Source organism: Pantherophis guttatus, chromosome 2 (genome assembly GCF_059756535.1).
Source record: "Pantherophis guttatus breed Tessera chromosome 2, ASM5975653v1, whole genome shotgun sequence".
Taxonomy (NCBI): Eukaryota; Metazoa; Chordata; class Lepidosauria; order Squamata; family Colubridae; genus Pantherophis; species Pantherophis guttatus.
In genome coordinates, this window is record NC_142064.1 from 155,642,060 (window position 1) to 155,658,474 (window position 16,415).

The window sequence follows — 16,415 nt, forward strand, 5'->3', positions numbered from 1 at the left end:
CAGTTCCTGGCCAGCCTATCCCAGGTGTAATCATATTACAGCTGTAGAACTGAACTGAATAAATAAATTTTGGACAGCAACTGGGAAAATCATTAATGCAAGGTAATGAAAAGAAAAACCAAAGAGCTCTGAATTGTTTAAGTGGAAACCCAAATACTTCAATAGGAGGAAGCATAAATTCTCTTAATCCCTCAATTTTCCTATTGCCACTGAATTTAGCTTTTGAATACAGATGTAAATTTAGAACCCAGTCAGTTACTGACTTCTGCAAGTTTATCAGCAATGTATCAACAGATTTCAGCTCCGGTGTCTTGTTTTTCAAGAATGAACAAAAAAGGCCACCCGAAAGGCTTCTTGTGACAATACATTTTAAATTGTATTCTAATTATTTATTGTAACTTAATATACTGCTTTCAGTTTACACTTAAAAATTAAAACTGAGGAATTAAAACAGTTAAAAGGCCAAATAAAAATCACCCCAACCCTAACTGTAAGTTGCTAGGATCCAATGCCCACCTTCCTAAACTAGAGCAGATGGGGCCAATCTTGGTCTCAAGGGGATAAAGTTGTTCCAAAGTGAATGGAGAGCAATAAGAACATTTTATTTGGGACTCTACCTGTTTTGTCTCCTGAAGGGAAAATAATTAAAGCATTCTCTCTCACCTTGAACACCCAATTCTTTCTTTCCAAAAGTTATGTCCTGAAGGTAACTGGAAGCTAATCCATATATGTAAATACCATTACCAGTTGGTTAATACCAGGACTCTGAAGTATATTGAAACCTGCTGGCCACCAACACAAATCCTGCAGAACTGGTGTGACACTGCTATGGTAGCTCTCATCTGCCAGCAAAATGGGCAGCTGCTCTCTGCAGTTTTTCAATAGTCTTGAAAGGCAGCATCAAGTACAGCACGTTGCAGGATTTATGAAATTATAGTTGCTAGGCTGCTACTTCAAAAGGGGCCATTTAAAATGTAATGAGGCTGTTAGCCTCCTTAACTCTGCAGGGAGTACACTCCAAGACTGGGGCAGCAACAGGGAAGGCTTGAACCCAAAATGCCAGCAGATGAATTTGCCTCCTTAGATGATGGCAAACTCCCTCAGATGATCTTAGTAAGCATGGAGGTTCAAACAGAAAAAAGAGTCTTTTCTCAAATAGCTTTGTTAGGTTTTGGTGGTAATGACTAGCACTTCATATTTTGCCAAGAAATGAACTGGCATGTTTATATTCTACAGAATAAGTGCAGAGAGACCTATTAGTTTTGCAAAAGTTGTCTTTAATTCAGAAACAATATGTGCTTTGTATCTGAGCAAAATAAGACAACATACCCAAAGTATGGAGATTCTTAAATGTACAATAGTCATTTTAACTGGTTTAAACCAAATCAAAACTAAATCCATTTTAATTCTAATCCCTTTGCACTTTAGAAGTGTGTGACTTCCACCATGCCAGTGAAAGGACCACTGTAGATTTGACTTAGAGAAAAATTTGCACACCCCAGTACCAAACCTACATCTTTCTGTCGAAAAATGAATTATGACATCTCCCCCCAGTTTATCAATCCACGCTATACTTACTCCTACAAAAGGTGCCAGCTCTGGAGGGACTGGGAGAGGTTTGGCACCAGGTATAGGGTCCGAGATGATGAGATTTGACTTGGATGTTGACAGAGGTGTAGCCATAATTGAGCCATTGCTGCTGAGGGCCATCTGCTGCATAAGCTGGAGAGCACGGTCTGGGATCTTGTTGGGATCCGAACAAGATTGTTGCCATAATGGGAGCTTCTGTGTCAAGATATCTTTTCCCTGAAAGTTGTCAAAATGAGAGAGAGAGAGAGAGGTCAGAATGTAAGAAAAGGTAGGTAAAATGAGGACCCGGATTGTGAGGGCAATAAGCTGACTTTGTATAAATATACAAAAGTATGAAGGCTATTGCTTAACTCATTGTAAGCCGCCCTGAGTCTCCGGAGAAGGGCGGTATACAAATCAAATCAAATTAAAAAAAAAAACAAAAAACCCAGATAAGATTTTAATCCAAAAATGGAAGGAAATCAACAAATTCCCAAACATAACTTTCCTGAGAATGGAACTGGTACACTAACTGGCCAATGATTTTTTGATTCTAGGAGAAATTAAACTATTGTAATTTTGTAATTTACATAGATTGACTAGGTTTATTTGCCAGTTATTCAGTTAGAGCAGGAAAAAAGGCTGATTTGGTGTTTGTGTACCACTGCTTTGAAACTGTTCTCTGAGATAAAACATATCTGAGAAATACAGATAGAATGAGGCTGGATAAGATTCCATTTTTTCCCTTTTAGGTCCACTGTAAAAGGGGGCAAATCATAAAGGGAGAAAATAATAATATTTTCCATGCTAATCAGTCAATTTTCACTGTTCAAGGTTGGAGGTGTCTTTATGATTGCCTCATGAATCTAAAAGGAGGAGAGGAGAAGACACAATAGAACAGGTCTAGTCAAAGAGATTCATATATATTAGGCCTGCTACTAGTTAGGACACCAAAAATATACAGCCAAAGAAATGAACTAGACCCAGTTGTGGTAATTTAATTTAAAAAAGAAAATATTTCGGACTTGTCAGTCTCAGGCAACTGCAAGATCCCTTTCTTTCATTCAAATTCACCACGGTGTTATATTAAACTAAGAAACACAGTTAAAAATCACCTCAATCATTGCTTACTTATAGCCCAGATAAACATTTAGCTCTTTTTAAAGGCTATTTATTTTCTTTAGGGTAGACGTAGTGTTAAATATAAAGCAAGAGCTTCTATTTCTGTTCCTGGGCTGCAGCGGCTTCCCTTCCAACTTCACTCCCAAGAACAGTTTCAGCTTGCTTCTCCTTCCAGGAGCTCTGGAAGGAGAAGCAATTAAGGAAGTTGGAATCTTGGAAGCCTCCATTCACATATAGAACCCTTTAGCATATGCAGCATTTTTAATCTTTTTAAATTTTGCACAGCTGTAAAGGCACAGAATGAACCATGTGATACAAAGAAAATACTCCAATCCTCATAAGATGGGGCCAAGCAAAATTGAAATCCTTCTCAAATGCAAAAGTAGCCAGCTCTATTTTTTAAAATTTAACACAAGTACTACATGTTCATTTTGAAAAAAAAAAAAAAACCTCAAGAGGAGTGTATAGCCTAAAATAATCACAGGTGAGAACCTCTCTTCTATAGGGAATGTATGTACTCTTCCCGTCTTGACACAGGCAGTACCAAAATGTTGTAACTGAACAACCTGAGAAAGGAAAAGAAACTGGAAAGCCAGGACTTGCACATTACACCTCTGTGCATTTCTCTGGCTCCTTCTTCCCACCTCTCAAAAGAGGTATTTTACTCCAGTGGCTGTTCACAAGTTGTTATTCCAGGCACTTTTTCCTTAATTAACCAAGCATGAGTGCCGTCAAGAGAGTGGTTTGAGCCAGGGGTGGGATCCTACTGGTTGAACAACCGGTTCGCTGAGCTTCGTGCATGCGCTCTCGCTTTGCTTACCCATGCGCCAGACACATGCTGCGCGCGCATGTACAATTTCCATAAAATTGAACTTCCGCGTTGCAAACAAGGAAAGGAGCAAGGAAAACAGCTGAGGACAGCCAATTCAATCTGCCGCCCCGATCAGCTGGGCTTCAGAAGCAGAAATAAAGGTCAGTATAACCCGGGGGACAGGCAGGCGGGCCCACTTTCACAGCAACAGAGAACCAGTTCGCTCTTTGCAGGAAGTGGGAACTACTGGTTCGGGTGAACCAATCCGAACTGGTAGAATCCCACCACTGGTTTGACCTGACACTGTTTTCAGGAATATGTAATTCTGACACAAGCAAAAATATCTAACATCCTGGATGAAAACATTTAGTACTGAGCGCCAAGTGGGAGATCCTTGAGGAAAACGAATGAGCTGGGATATAAGAAAATGCCCAGATTTTCACATCTATCCCTTTCTCTTCACTTGCTCCCTTCTTTCACTGGATGGAAATCACATGGACATGTCTTCCTGAGGGGCAGCCCGTTAAAAAACCCCTTCCACATAAACACATTCAAACCAGGTTACAAGCCTTGCATCCCCAATTTTAATTTCCTGATTAGCAAAATCTTTGTGAGTTGTTCTGAAAAATTTTTTTTGAAAGAGAAGCATATAAAACATGGGTGTTCTGGGGCAAAAGGAATGTTGAAAAAAGACATGTAGCGGGGGGGGGACAACAGATCCTCACAGAAACATTTACCTCAATAAACTCGCTCTTTCTCAACAACGCTGCCCAAGCAGAGTGGGCTCACTCTCTCCTTTCTGCTTTCTTAACAGCTGAAGGTTCAGCACAACCGTTAGGGGCAAAAGGTAAAGAGGAAGTAGTACGTGTGAGCTACTTCTTTAGGAAAAAAACAAAACGAAACCAATTGCTTAGTTCTGCACATTCCCTAGGATGCCCTCAAGGTGCCTAAACTGCACAAATCAGCTGCTCCACAGTAACCATGCTATCTGAAAGGAGGTCTGAGAATAGCCTTTGGCAGCCCCCAGGTGAGCATAGGTCAGCTGCAGGAGGAGAGACTGTCGCATAATGGCTGCCTGTTATTTGGGTCTTTGAACAGGAACATGAGAAAAGGTTGCGTTTTGCAGAGAAGGCCATTAACTGCTAATGTCACGTAGGTGGAAGAAGCACCTTCCCGTGAAAATGTCAATAATAGCTCCATGGATCATTTTGGTGAGGATCTCTCCCTTTCCTCTCCTCCATGAAAGCACATTAATTGTGTGCATGGAAATAATTCTCCCTATCAGGATGAACAGCAGGAACTTCTTAGCTTCCATTAAAAGAAGAGCTGCTATTCTGGAAAGTCCTGCTGCTTCAATCACTTCTTAATCCCCTGCATTAGTTTCAGTTTTCCCTCTCCACCCCCCCCCCCCCAAAAAAAAGTCCTTAAGTCTAGAATCTCTGGGACCAAAGGGCACAAGTAGGAAAGCAGTAAAAACAGTCCAGGGGATTCAAAAAATAACAAATGGTAGGCAAACGTCCCAGCTTTTTAAGTAAAACGCAGATTGGGAGCAAAAGAACGTTCAATGCTTCTCATTTGAAGTAGGAATTTACAGGCAGTTTTTGTTGAAGGACTACTTGTCCAGCAACTGTTCAAAGTTATGATGGTGCTAAACAAGGAGGATTTATGATGGGTCCTCATAGCTGTGGCCATTGCAGCATTCCCATGGTCACATCATCGCAGTTTGGACATTTGGCAACTGGCTCATAATTATGATGTCACAGTGTCCTGCGGTCATGTGATTATTTGCGACCTTCACTTCCAACAAGCAAAGTCAATGGGAAAGCTGGCAAGAAGTTGCAAATGGTAATCATGTGACTGCAGGATGCTGCAACCACACCGGATTCACCTAATAACAGCAACTGAGACTGTCACCACTGCTGGCTTAAGTTGACACAGTCATGTGACACTGTGCTTTACAACCACATTGCTTAATGACAGAGTTGTTAGTTCCAATTATGTTTGTTAAGCAAGGACTACCTAAATTTGAGTTCAGACAAGAAAAACAGTGGCACAAAAAGCAGTTGTGCAGCTTCTTAATTTCTCCTGTTCTATTGGAAGCAGCACACTTTGTATTTATAAGCTCCAGACTGAAGAGCACACAAGGGCCATTGTGCCACTCATACATCACCTGCCAAGAAACAGGCACACCTGCCCTGTTTGGATGCCTAGCTATTATTATGGGAGGGTGAAGAGAGGGTGAAGGAAAGGTAAACATATGTGCTGGTATCTTCAGGCAGAATATACAGTGCTTCCTGCTTGCATAATGTATGGTTCCTAAGGGAAGGCTCCGTCACAGAAAAATTGTTATATAGAAAGAATAATGGTGGTGGCTTGCCATAACTCTTGCGTGAATGGCAAGATACACCTTGGTCCCTTCACGAACTAAGAACATTGTTTGTTTATGTGCCATAAAAGTGATGTTGACTCTTAGCAACTATCTAGATAAGATTTTCATGACAATCTGTCCCTAACTTGGTTCCTCAGGTTTACCAATTCTGCTCAAAGTCCATCCAACTTGCTTGCTGGTCATCCTCTTCTTCTCTTTTCTTCCACTTTTCCCAACGTTAGAGCCTTCTCCAGAGGTTGATATTCAGTTGATATTCAAGATAACAGCAAAGCTAAATTTAAGTAGAAGCCCATACTTCCCGGAAGATTATGATGACATTTTGAAGTATCTGTGTGGGTGTTTTGTATATGAGTATGTGAATGTTATAAACCAACACATCCAAACCAAACCATACAAATGGTTTTAATCTGGAATGTAAGAGTGTGTAGTCACATTTCTTGAACAAGTTATAAAACAAGCCACACATGCTTTGGCACAACTCCCATGATCTCAGCATCTAACTGTAAATACCACCAAGATAATCTACTTAATAAAAATGTAAATTAAAAAAAAAACCTCTTCATTGGAGTATTATGACAAAATAACAGCAAGAAAAGAAAATAATCCACCAGATGAGAGAAAAGAGTGTTCTTCTATTTCTCCACATATATTAGCCTGACATACAATTCTACTTGAAGAGTGTTTGTGACTCACTGAGATTTTGCAGTCCATTTCTTTATTACCTGATTAACTTCAATCTAACCAGTTTGATACTATAGATGAGTTGAGTTATACATGGAGGAAATGCAGAGACAATAATCACACACACACACACACACACACAGCAATAAACAATAAAGGTTTTTTTTTCTCAAACCAATGCCAATAAGAGCCTGCTGATACTAACAGAAGAAATTATTTCACCATTAAGAATAACAGAATAACATCTACACTTCCATGCTCCCTATTTTCCTAACTTTTCTTTTCAGACATGAAAATAAGACACATGTTTTATTTAGACTGACTGAATTTGCATGGGTTGACATGTAGTTAAGATATTCTTCCCCAAGGATTTTGCCACTAGGCAGCAAAGTTGCTTTTGATCTGAATATCTATTACAAATTATGCAGGGCCACCTCCCAAACCTTTGATCTTAATGGACTAGTTTCCTTTGTTTACCCACATAGAAAGTACTACTGGTAGGCACTCTTCCTACACTAATGGCAGTCCATTATAGTAACTATGAGCTAAAGATAACATAGCCATGGATAATTTGAAATAAGGTATTTTGTAATTAATTATAAAGAATGCTTCCCATAGGAAAATTCTTTTATTTTGAATTCTTTAAAAAACATACTACATGACGTTAAAAACTGGGCATTATAGGGAATTAGAAGGAACTAAAGGTTACAATTAAAGGAGATGAACACTTGACTTACTAAAACAGAATGAAGCAAAATATTTTAACACTGGACATATTAAAGGATATATTTGAACAATGGGCCCAGAAGTTAATTTTAAGTGTCCTCCTCTATAAATAGACTGTGTTTAAAAAGTATTATGGTAGAGAAACAAGTGTTACTTTATATGATCGAGACTGATTTGAAAATGGATTTAAAAATGGCAGGCTACAAGAATTATATGGAATTATATGGAATTATATGGAAACCAGCTGATGTGTTAATAATTAAAATGGATATTACAAATAACAAACCAAGGGAGTGACCTGGATACTTTTGAATATTGGACTTACAAAACAGGCCTGTTAAAGCTTTGAAGAATTTTATGAAAAAATCAAGAAAAAATCAAAACAAATCAAGCTCCAGGATATTATTTGAAGGGACTAAAGATCGAAATTGTTAGCAGTAAAAGGAAGAATATGGAACTGGTTTTTTTGATCAAGTTTAAAATAGATATTTTATCATCTCTGATTACCTTTTTTTTTTTTTTTAATTTGATTTATATGCCGCCCTTCTCCGAAGACTCAGGGCGGCTTACAATGTGCTCAGCAACCTTTAATGGACTTATACTCACATTAGAACTGAAACAAAGAAGCTTTATGGATTTGTTTGGGGTATGGGGAAAAATATCATTTATTGCATTTTAAGAGGTGATAATTTACTAAAATTGTTTATACTTGTGATGAAGAGTGAAATCACTTCTTTATATATTTCTGTTTTTCTTTACTATATTCTTATTTTTTCTTTTATGCACCTTCTCTTTTTCTTTTTCGTTGGTATTAATTTGTATTGTTGTAAATTGTAATTGTAATCTTTAATAAAATTACTATTTAAAAAAAAACCTGTATCCCTGGAGTGGTTTAGTTTACTTACTAAGTGCCCCTGCTTACCTTGGAGTGGTACGTAAGAGCATTTTTGGCCACTGCACACTGCTTCTCCACCAGGAAACAAAATCGACGCCTCTCCTCTGTGAGTGCCATCTTGTAACCATCAGATACATAGTTCTCCAGCTCACTTTGTTTATTGGTCATTGCTTCAATAAACTGGAAGAAAAGAGAAAACATACAATATTAGAGGTGAGTAGAAACTAGCACGTTAATCGCAATATGAGCCCACAAACCTGCAGGTATTCTGAATACAGCAGATTCCTTTGCAAATCTTACAACTATTCCAGTTGCTTCAGAGAAAGGAAGCAGAGAGAAAGAAGTAGGCAGAATTTCTGAGAGATTCCTGATTTGATGTTCAGCTGCAGCCTGGACAGCAGGGGGCACTGGGCCACAGAGCATAAGCCTGCTGAGAGAATCTCTCTCCTTCCCCCTCAGTAACATCCATCCTTAGTCATCTGACTTCCCTCACACAAAAGCTCCTGACTCAGTACGTGGGCTTCAGATGTTGTGTGGGTGGCAGAAGAGCAGAGAGATTCTTAGTCTCCCTCCTACTCCCTCTGCACCTGGATACTGCTAATTCTCTACTGCCTATTGCTATGAATCGACTTTGGTGGCTCACATAAGTTTAAAGGGCCTTCAGAGGATTTTTGTGTTACACTTTCTCAGTTGAGCTCTCCTTTGTAGGCTACTGAGAATCAGCTTCCCCTGCTCTTTCTGAAAATCATAAGAGGACAGAGGTCCTCCTCAAAGGCCTGCAGGTGATGCAGAGAGGCTTCACACTGTCCACTTGAACCAACAACTCCTCTCCTGTGAGAAGATGCAACAAAGAAAAAGAAGACACCCTCTCAAGAGCCCCATATCCCCTTTTAACCAAATAGCATCTCCTCATCTTCAAACTTTGACATAAAGTCATCCACTTAATTCTGCAACCAATGGCCCGAGAAATCCACAATGCAATAAATTTCCTTTCTCACATTCAGGGGTTTCTCTGCACTCAGCACTTCCATGCTCAGTTTCAATAGCCTAAAAGTCTGGAATATCCTAAAGCATTTTAGATGTAAACCTTCATGGCTTTAAAGGTCATTAACTGCAAAAGAGTTAATAGAGCCTCTTCTTTATTGTATACACCAGCCCCTTGAGCAATCACTTGTGCCTGCTTTCTGGATACCCACCCTCCCTCCCTCTCTCCCTCCTCACCCCAAAAGACTCTGCAAGCAGGCTGCTGATGCCATTTCAACAAAGGCTACTGTGAGAAAGGAAAATGCCTTTCCTAAGAGGAAGCCTGTTGCAGGATAAATGCACGTTTTCCTCCCATTAGTATTTATTCAGATGCTAAATGTATATAGATTCAAATATATTGTAGCCAATTAAAATAAATATATCAGCTACAAATCCTGTAATTAGATGATGGTCCATTTCTAGCCAAGGACAAAAGCAAGAAAGGCGCAATCTTGAAAAGAAAAATAGCTCTAGGCTATTTTACTCTGATCATGTGCAGTATAAACAGCCAACTTTTAATTTCGTTTCCGAATCCTTTTCTTTCCTCCAGCATTCCCTGCAGAAAGTGGGTTCCATTTTGAAGTGACAAAGAATTGCTTTTCTTTCTGCCACCTCCTTTATGATATTAATCCAACATGGCTTCCTTTCCATAATAACCACAGAGCTGTCCTTGTATACTACAATATACAAGATTTTCATCTTTATGGAAAAGAGAAAACAAGGAGGAACTCAGTTTCCTTCCCATGCGCTCATGATCAAGCCACTTAAAGCTTCTTTATATGGAATTAAATCAATTTGTCATAACTTCTGTTTAATTACAGAATTAAATGGTCCTCAACTTATGGCCATTTAACAATAGTTCATAGTTATGATGGCTTCGGAAAAGGTGATTTACAACCTGTACTCGCACTTGTGACCATCACATCACCCTTCCAGTCATGTGACTGCAATTTGGGCACCTGGCAACCAACTCATATTTATGACCAATGGCAGCATGATTATGATTTGCTAACTTTTTTTGCTGATTTCCAGAAAAAAAACCACTTATTGGGGAAGCTGGAGTCCCTTAATAACCGCAGTGATCTGCTTAATGACCACCATAAAAATGATAATAAATCAGGTTTGACTTGACTTATGACAACTACTTATGACAGAAATTCCAATCCCAATTGTGGTTGTCGAGAACTACCTGTATGCATTGTAGTGTAAATTCGTTTATATTCATGCTGAATGCCTTTGGAAAATTCTTGTCATTCCCTGTATCATGCTCACAGCATCAAGAGAAAGAGAGAAACCATAAGCTTTTCCCTCTTAATTTATAGGTATAGAGCAGGCCTTTCAAACTGGCGTCCCACGGGCTGGATGCATCATACACAGGCCACGCCTACCCAGCTCCGCAAAGGCAAAAAACATTGCAATACCTCAAAATTCGTCATGTGGTGCAATCAAGTTTGACACCCATGATATAGAGTATATATTTAGGATATATATTATAGAACATTTACCAACCAAGAGTGCTAATTCAGTTGTGAATCCTCTACTGGATCCACAAAAGATCAGAGGTTCAAACGTCAGCATCTCCAAGTAGTGCTGAAAACACAGCCAATCAATGGAAGCAATACCATGCTAGACAAACACACTGATTCATAGATATCTTATTTGTGAGGGACAAAATAGTGGCATTTCCAAACACACTTTAAGCTATAAACCCTTGCACAAAGTTTGAATTAGCTTGTTTCAAATATCTGAACCTGCTGTTTCAAACAGGTTATGCGATTTGAATTGAGGTTTTACATATCCCTATCACAAGCTTTGTTGGCACTGACTGTTAGGTAAATTTTGCCCTTAAGAAATATTCTGAAATTCCATTTCTTTCCAGGGGAAAAAAAAAAGGATATGTGCTTCATCAATTGGATTTTATTTCAGGTAGGGATTAACTCCAGCATCCATTTCTCTCTGAGCACCTGCCTATGAGCTGATGTGCCTCCTTTTCAGCTGAAGGGATCCACATCTGCCATTTGTCTCTTCTTGCAGTGCCTTACTGGTACAGATTCTTTGGAACATAACTTTTAATGTCTCTGCAATCACATTAGCAACTTTAACACCTGAGGGGAAATGGCAGAATTGCAAATAAAGGTTCCATTTTAAAAGATTTATTGGGCGATATGAATATTCTATTTTGTCAACTGAGAAGAGAAATGGGAATGAAATGGGAGTATAAAGTATAAAACTTGAGACTTTCTCCCTTAAATTCCCAACACGCTCAGCAGCAGCACACAAACATATGCTATGTTACTTGTTTAAAATAGTGCAATAATTACAATACCAGCCTAAACCTGACAGGACTATGAACTGCAGACAATAATGCTTGTTTGCTTTCTGTGCCACTTGTCTAAACTCTGGCAACCAGAACTCTTGCATTAAGGCAAGATTTCTTTAAATCAAAGCAATATGTTTTGTTCCTTTCTTCAGCAATGTCTTTGTCCCAGAAGGAAGTCATTCAAGGTGTCATTATCCAATAATCTCACACTTTCCCCCTCTATTTGAAAAAATCTTAAACTCATTGCTGCCATGGCATACATGGAAGACAAGGAAAGCGTAACTGAAAAGTGGCTACTAAAGTCTGCACTCAGCTGCCTGGACAGTAGCCCTCTTAAGCCATCTCTTTTCCCCCAAAGTTTTACTCAAATGAAATAAGATGCCCTATTACAACTACTTTCTCACAAGGAGCAGAAATTATTAGAGCTTTGTTTTCCAACCTTGGGGTTTTTTGGCGGTGGGGGTTACTACAAAGCTGAAAACTCCCAGCCTGTATAATGGGGAATCATGTTGGTTAAGAATTCTGAATATTACAGCCCAATGGTTCTGGGTTATATTATATTGGAAAAGGTACGACCATTTCTTCTGCTGTTAGGTATTCTCCTTTATTACAATGGCTGATATTTTAGCTTGGGTTGATATGAAATAATATCACCATATCAAAATAAATGCAAGCAGTTTGAACCTCAAACATTAAAAACATTTCCTTCCCTTGGCAAAGATCTTAAGGAATTTTTTATTTTGAGTTCTGTATTAACAAGAATACTGCTGGAAAAGCTACTGGGGATATGAAGTTAGCTTCACTAGCCGCCATGTCAAACCACAACTTCAAAAAACATTTCTAACTGGAGCTACTAGGGAAGGAGAAATGTGTGTGTGGGAGGGGGAGAGAGATTCTCACATAATGCATTGGCTACAGAATGGAAGTGGTTTACCATTGCCTTCTTCCAATTTTGTTTTTGTTTTAACTTCCAAGTAGGGATGTGCAAAAGTGTTCCATAGATGGAACAGCTGGTTTTGGGTGGCCTGTGTCTGGATTGAAACAGACATGTTTTGAACGTTATGGTCCATATACAGAATGAAATGTGATGTTCTTGGCAGAGATGTTGGGATATTAGTGAGGAACAGTCACTGCTAAGGGTTTTCATGGCACAGCATGTGCCTGTGACACATAAAGATAGAGATGAAAACTTTCAAAATTGAATGCTCTCAATTTATACTGAGGGGAAAAAAAGTGCCATTTCCAACCTCAAGCACCTGTTTGTAATCAGACCAATTCATGCTGTTTTCTCAACCAGGAAATTGGTCAAAAGGAGCATCCTCCTCTATCCTGGACCTAGGTATCTTGCGAGACCTTCACCTTTTTTCTGTACCTGAACAAAACAGTCTTTTCAGCCTACATTGGAATAGTATAGCACTCAGGTAAGTTTGAGGATGAAACTAAAGAGATCCTACTGATTTGCAGCTATCAGCAAACATCAACAGCAAGTTTATGCAATGTCAATTAATCAGTTCCCCATTATGATAAAGTCACTTAGACACTTAGCTCCAGTTGCCTAGATACATCAGTATATAAGAAATTCACTAGTAAGAACCATAGGATGCTACAACACAAATATCCTGTGTTCCTGTTCTATCTATACCCAAACAGTAGCTCATGATCTATCTCCATTCTCATCTGAGATGTCATGAAAAATATATTTTTCCCATTTTTAAAAAATTTTAGGCTACCACTTAGGGGATTATACATCCTGGCTGCAATCAACATTTCAAATTGTTGGTTATAAACATGATATACAGCTACTTATTGGGTAATATATGCCTGTTTTCCTTACATAACCAGTTGGCATGGTTGCCAGTGGTGAGTTTTTACCGGTTTGGCCCAGTTCGGGCGAGCTGGTAGCGACGATGGTGAGCTAAGCGCGAACTGGTTCTCTCTGACAGTTAGGTGGGCCCTCCTGCCCGCCCCTGTGTTATACATACCTTATATTTGGTCATTTTTAGCCCAGCTGAAATCTGCAGAGCAGATTGCCGCATCTCAGCTGTTCCGTAATAAACTGTGCTTGCACGGAGCGCGTGAATGAAGTGAACTGGTGGTAACACCGGTTGAAACCCACCACTGGTGGTTACCTGCTGCAGACATAGTCTTTGCAAACTCAGTGTCATAAAATTGTTTTGCTCTTCATTTATGATAAGCAGATACATACTGAGAAGTACCCCAGTATAATTCTTTTATTTGTTTATTTATTTATTTGATTTATAGGGCCACCCATCCCACATAAAGTGGCTCAGGGCAGCTAACACAGTAAAACTTTCAATACAGTAACAAATAAATGAAACACATCAGAAAACAAAAAGAAAAACAGCCACTGAGGACAAACCGGTCAGGAACAAATTCATTTTTAACTGCCCTAAAAAAATCCTGAAGAGACATTTTCACTACTTCAATGGGCTACTTCAATATTTGCATTACGAATTCCAGAACTCTTTTTTAAAAATGGCACTTTTCAGAGGGAAAGCTTTTTTTATACAGTACATTTAATTCTTTGTGGTAAAAATACTGTACAAAAAAAAATTCTAACATAAATACTTGTTCCAATTAACTCAGTCACATCAGTCATTAAAACAAGGATGTGATCTTAAGCAGTCTATTTGGGATGTTAAAGACATGATAATAAGAGGACAGTCAAATCAGGTTGAGCTCTTTAGGCAAGGCTTAAAATGTTTCTGGGTAAAATAAACCAGAATCTGCCCCAGGGCAAACAAAGAATAACAGAATAACAGAATTGGAAGGGACCTTGGGGGTCTTCTAGTCTGACCCCCTGCTCAAGCAGGAGACTCTATACCATTTCAGACAAATGGTTGTCCAATCTCTTTTTACAAACCTCTAGTGACAGAGCACCCACAACTTCTGAGGGCAAGCAATTCTACTGATTAATTGTTCTAACTGGCAGGAAATTTCTCCTTAGTTTTAGGTTGCTTCTCTCCCTGATTAGTTTCCATCCATTGCTTCTTATCTTGCCTTCAGGTGCTTTGGAGAATAGGTTGACCCCCTCGTCTCTGTGGCAGTCCCTTAGATATTGGAACACCGCTATCATGTCACCCCAGCCCTTTTTTTCATTAAACTGGATATATCCAATTCCTGCAACCGTTCTATGTTTTAGCCTCCAGTCCCCTAATCATCTTTGTTGCTCTTCTTTGCACTCTTTCTAGAGCAGGTGTGTCAAACTCCCCGTGTGACAGCAGCGTAAAGTGATGTATCACAACTTTTTCCCTCCTTTGCTAAACCTGGCGTGGGCATGGCAGGTGCGTGACGCATCCGGCCCTCAGGCTGAGAGTTTGACAGCCCTGTTCTAGAGTCTCAATATCAAAGAAAGGAAAATAATCAGAAAAAGAAAGAAAGGAGAGATTAGAAGGGGAAAAGTGCAAGTCTTAGAAGAAAGGGGAGAAATGTATGCTATCTCCTAAAGCTGGTGACTCATGAGAGGTGCTTCTAGTATTGCAGATCCTGAAGACTGAGTTGCATTATAAGCAGTCTCTATTGTTCGGCATGTGTGGGGGTGGGAAAAGGGGGTGGGTGGGTGGGAAGAGAGAACAGAAGGAGAGAAAAACAGCTATGGAGAGAAATTTTTTTCTATCATTAATGGGCTGCTCTGAAGCACAGCTTCTGCCCACATGGATTGCACATTAACATACAGCTGTAACCCTTTGTTGCAGAAGGTCTGTTAACATTAGGATTGTAGTAATAAAGTAAGCAATATTGCAGATGGGCTTTTGCAAAACAGTATCTCAGAAGGGAACTTCAAGAGGCAAGAAGCACTTTAGCTTTCAGACTATTGAATGTTTTCCCCCACCCTTCTCCATTATGGCAAATTCATCATGCAAGTTTCTTCCATGTAGAGAGATCTACCGACTACTCAGAAGGTAACAGTTATGTAAATGCATGAATCATTTGCAAAAGATTCCTAGAAAGATCTCATCTCCAGATATACTCTGTTTAATTTGAAATGAATCTAAAAGCATTATCCAAAATACTGAACATCTAATTCTAGCCAGTAAAACATACAAACTGCAACATAGATTAGTATAAGGGTATTGCAATCTTGGCAATTAGTCCCTCTGCTAACTTGGCCTTTTTTTAAAAAGAGCTGAATTGATGCCCTCACTAATATCACCTGAACCCAAGGCCTTTTCTTCAATAGGTACAAATCACTCAGAGACCCCTTTAGTGTGAAATTGGGAAATGGGTGGAGAGGCTATCACATTGTGTATGGTTTTAGAGTTATTTAAAATGAATTGTCTCCTTTATTGGGTTGATCACTCTTGGTCTTAAATGGCAGGTACAACTACAATGGTGAGAGGCTAAGAGCCAAACTGGTGGGCACTATCATGGATCAAAGCTCTGTCCTAATTTATAAAATTAAAAAAGTCACATTCTTCCTGAAAAATTCCAGAAGGCCAGTGAGACAAGGTTTACAGAACACCTAACAGAAGGAATGGAGGAAAAGATAGAACCAAAGAACCAATGAACAAAAGAAGAAGACAAGGAGGAGATAATATTAAAAATAACAGTGATTGATGAATTAAACCAGGGGCAAAATATTTCAAGAGAGTTGAAAAGAGAATTGGAGATACAGGAAGATACTTTTGAAAGGGAGATAGAGGTTTGGGCAGTTATTTTGGAAGCTAGGCAATGGAAGAGGGTAGAGATGGAAGAAATACTTAGACTGACTAGTCAAGGAGTAGATATAGGCAGAGATAAAGCTCCAAGAAAAGAATATAGGAGGCAAGTCAAAAAAAGCATAGCAACTAAAGTAATGAAGCGGGCAAGAGATGATGGTTAGAAAGGAAAGGGTTTCTTTGTTGTGGTGGTGGTGGTG

General features: G+C 39.2%; 1 protein-coding gene across 1 annotated transcript in view; it reads right to left on the minus strand.

Moving 5' to 3' along the window:
• The window catches only part of BAIAP2 (BAR/IMD domain containing adaptor protein 2), a 183,160-nt gene that overhangs the window by 31,156 nt on the left and 135,589 nt on the right, over positions 1 to 16,415 (minus strand). The window contains exons 7-8 of the mRNA XM_034412786.3: positions 8,221 to 8,373; positions 1,579 to 1,806 (exon numbers count right to left, since the gene is read on the minus strand). Coding sequence (XP_034268677.2) covers positions 1,579 to 1,806; positions 8,221 to 8,373 — 381 coding nt within the window. The remainder of the gene's footprint in view (positions 1 to 1,578; positions 1,807 to 8,220; positions 8,374 to 16,415) is intronic.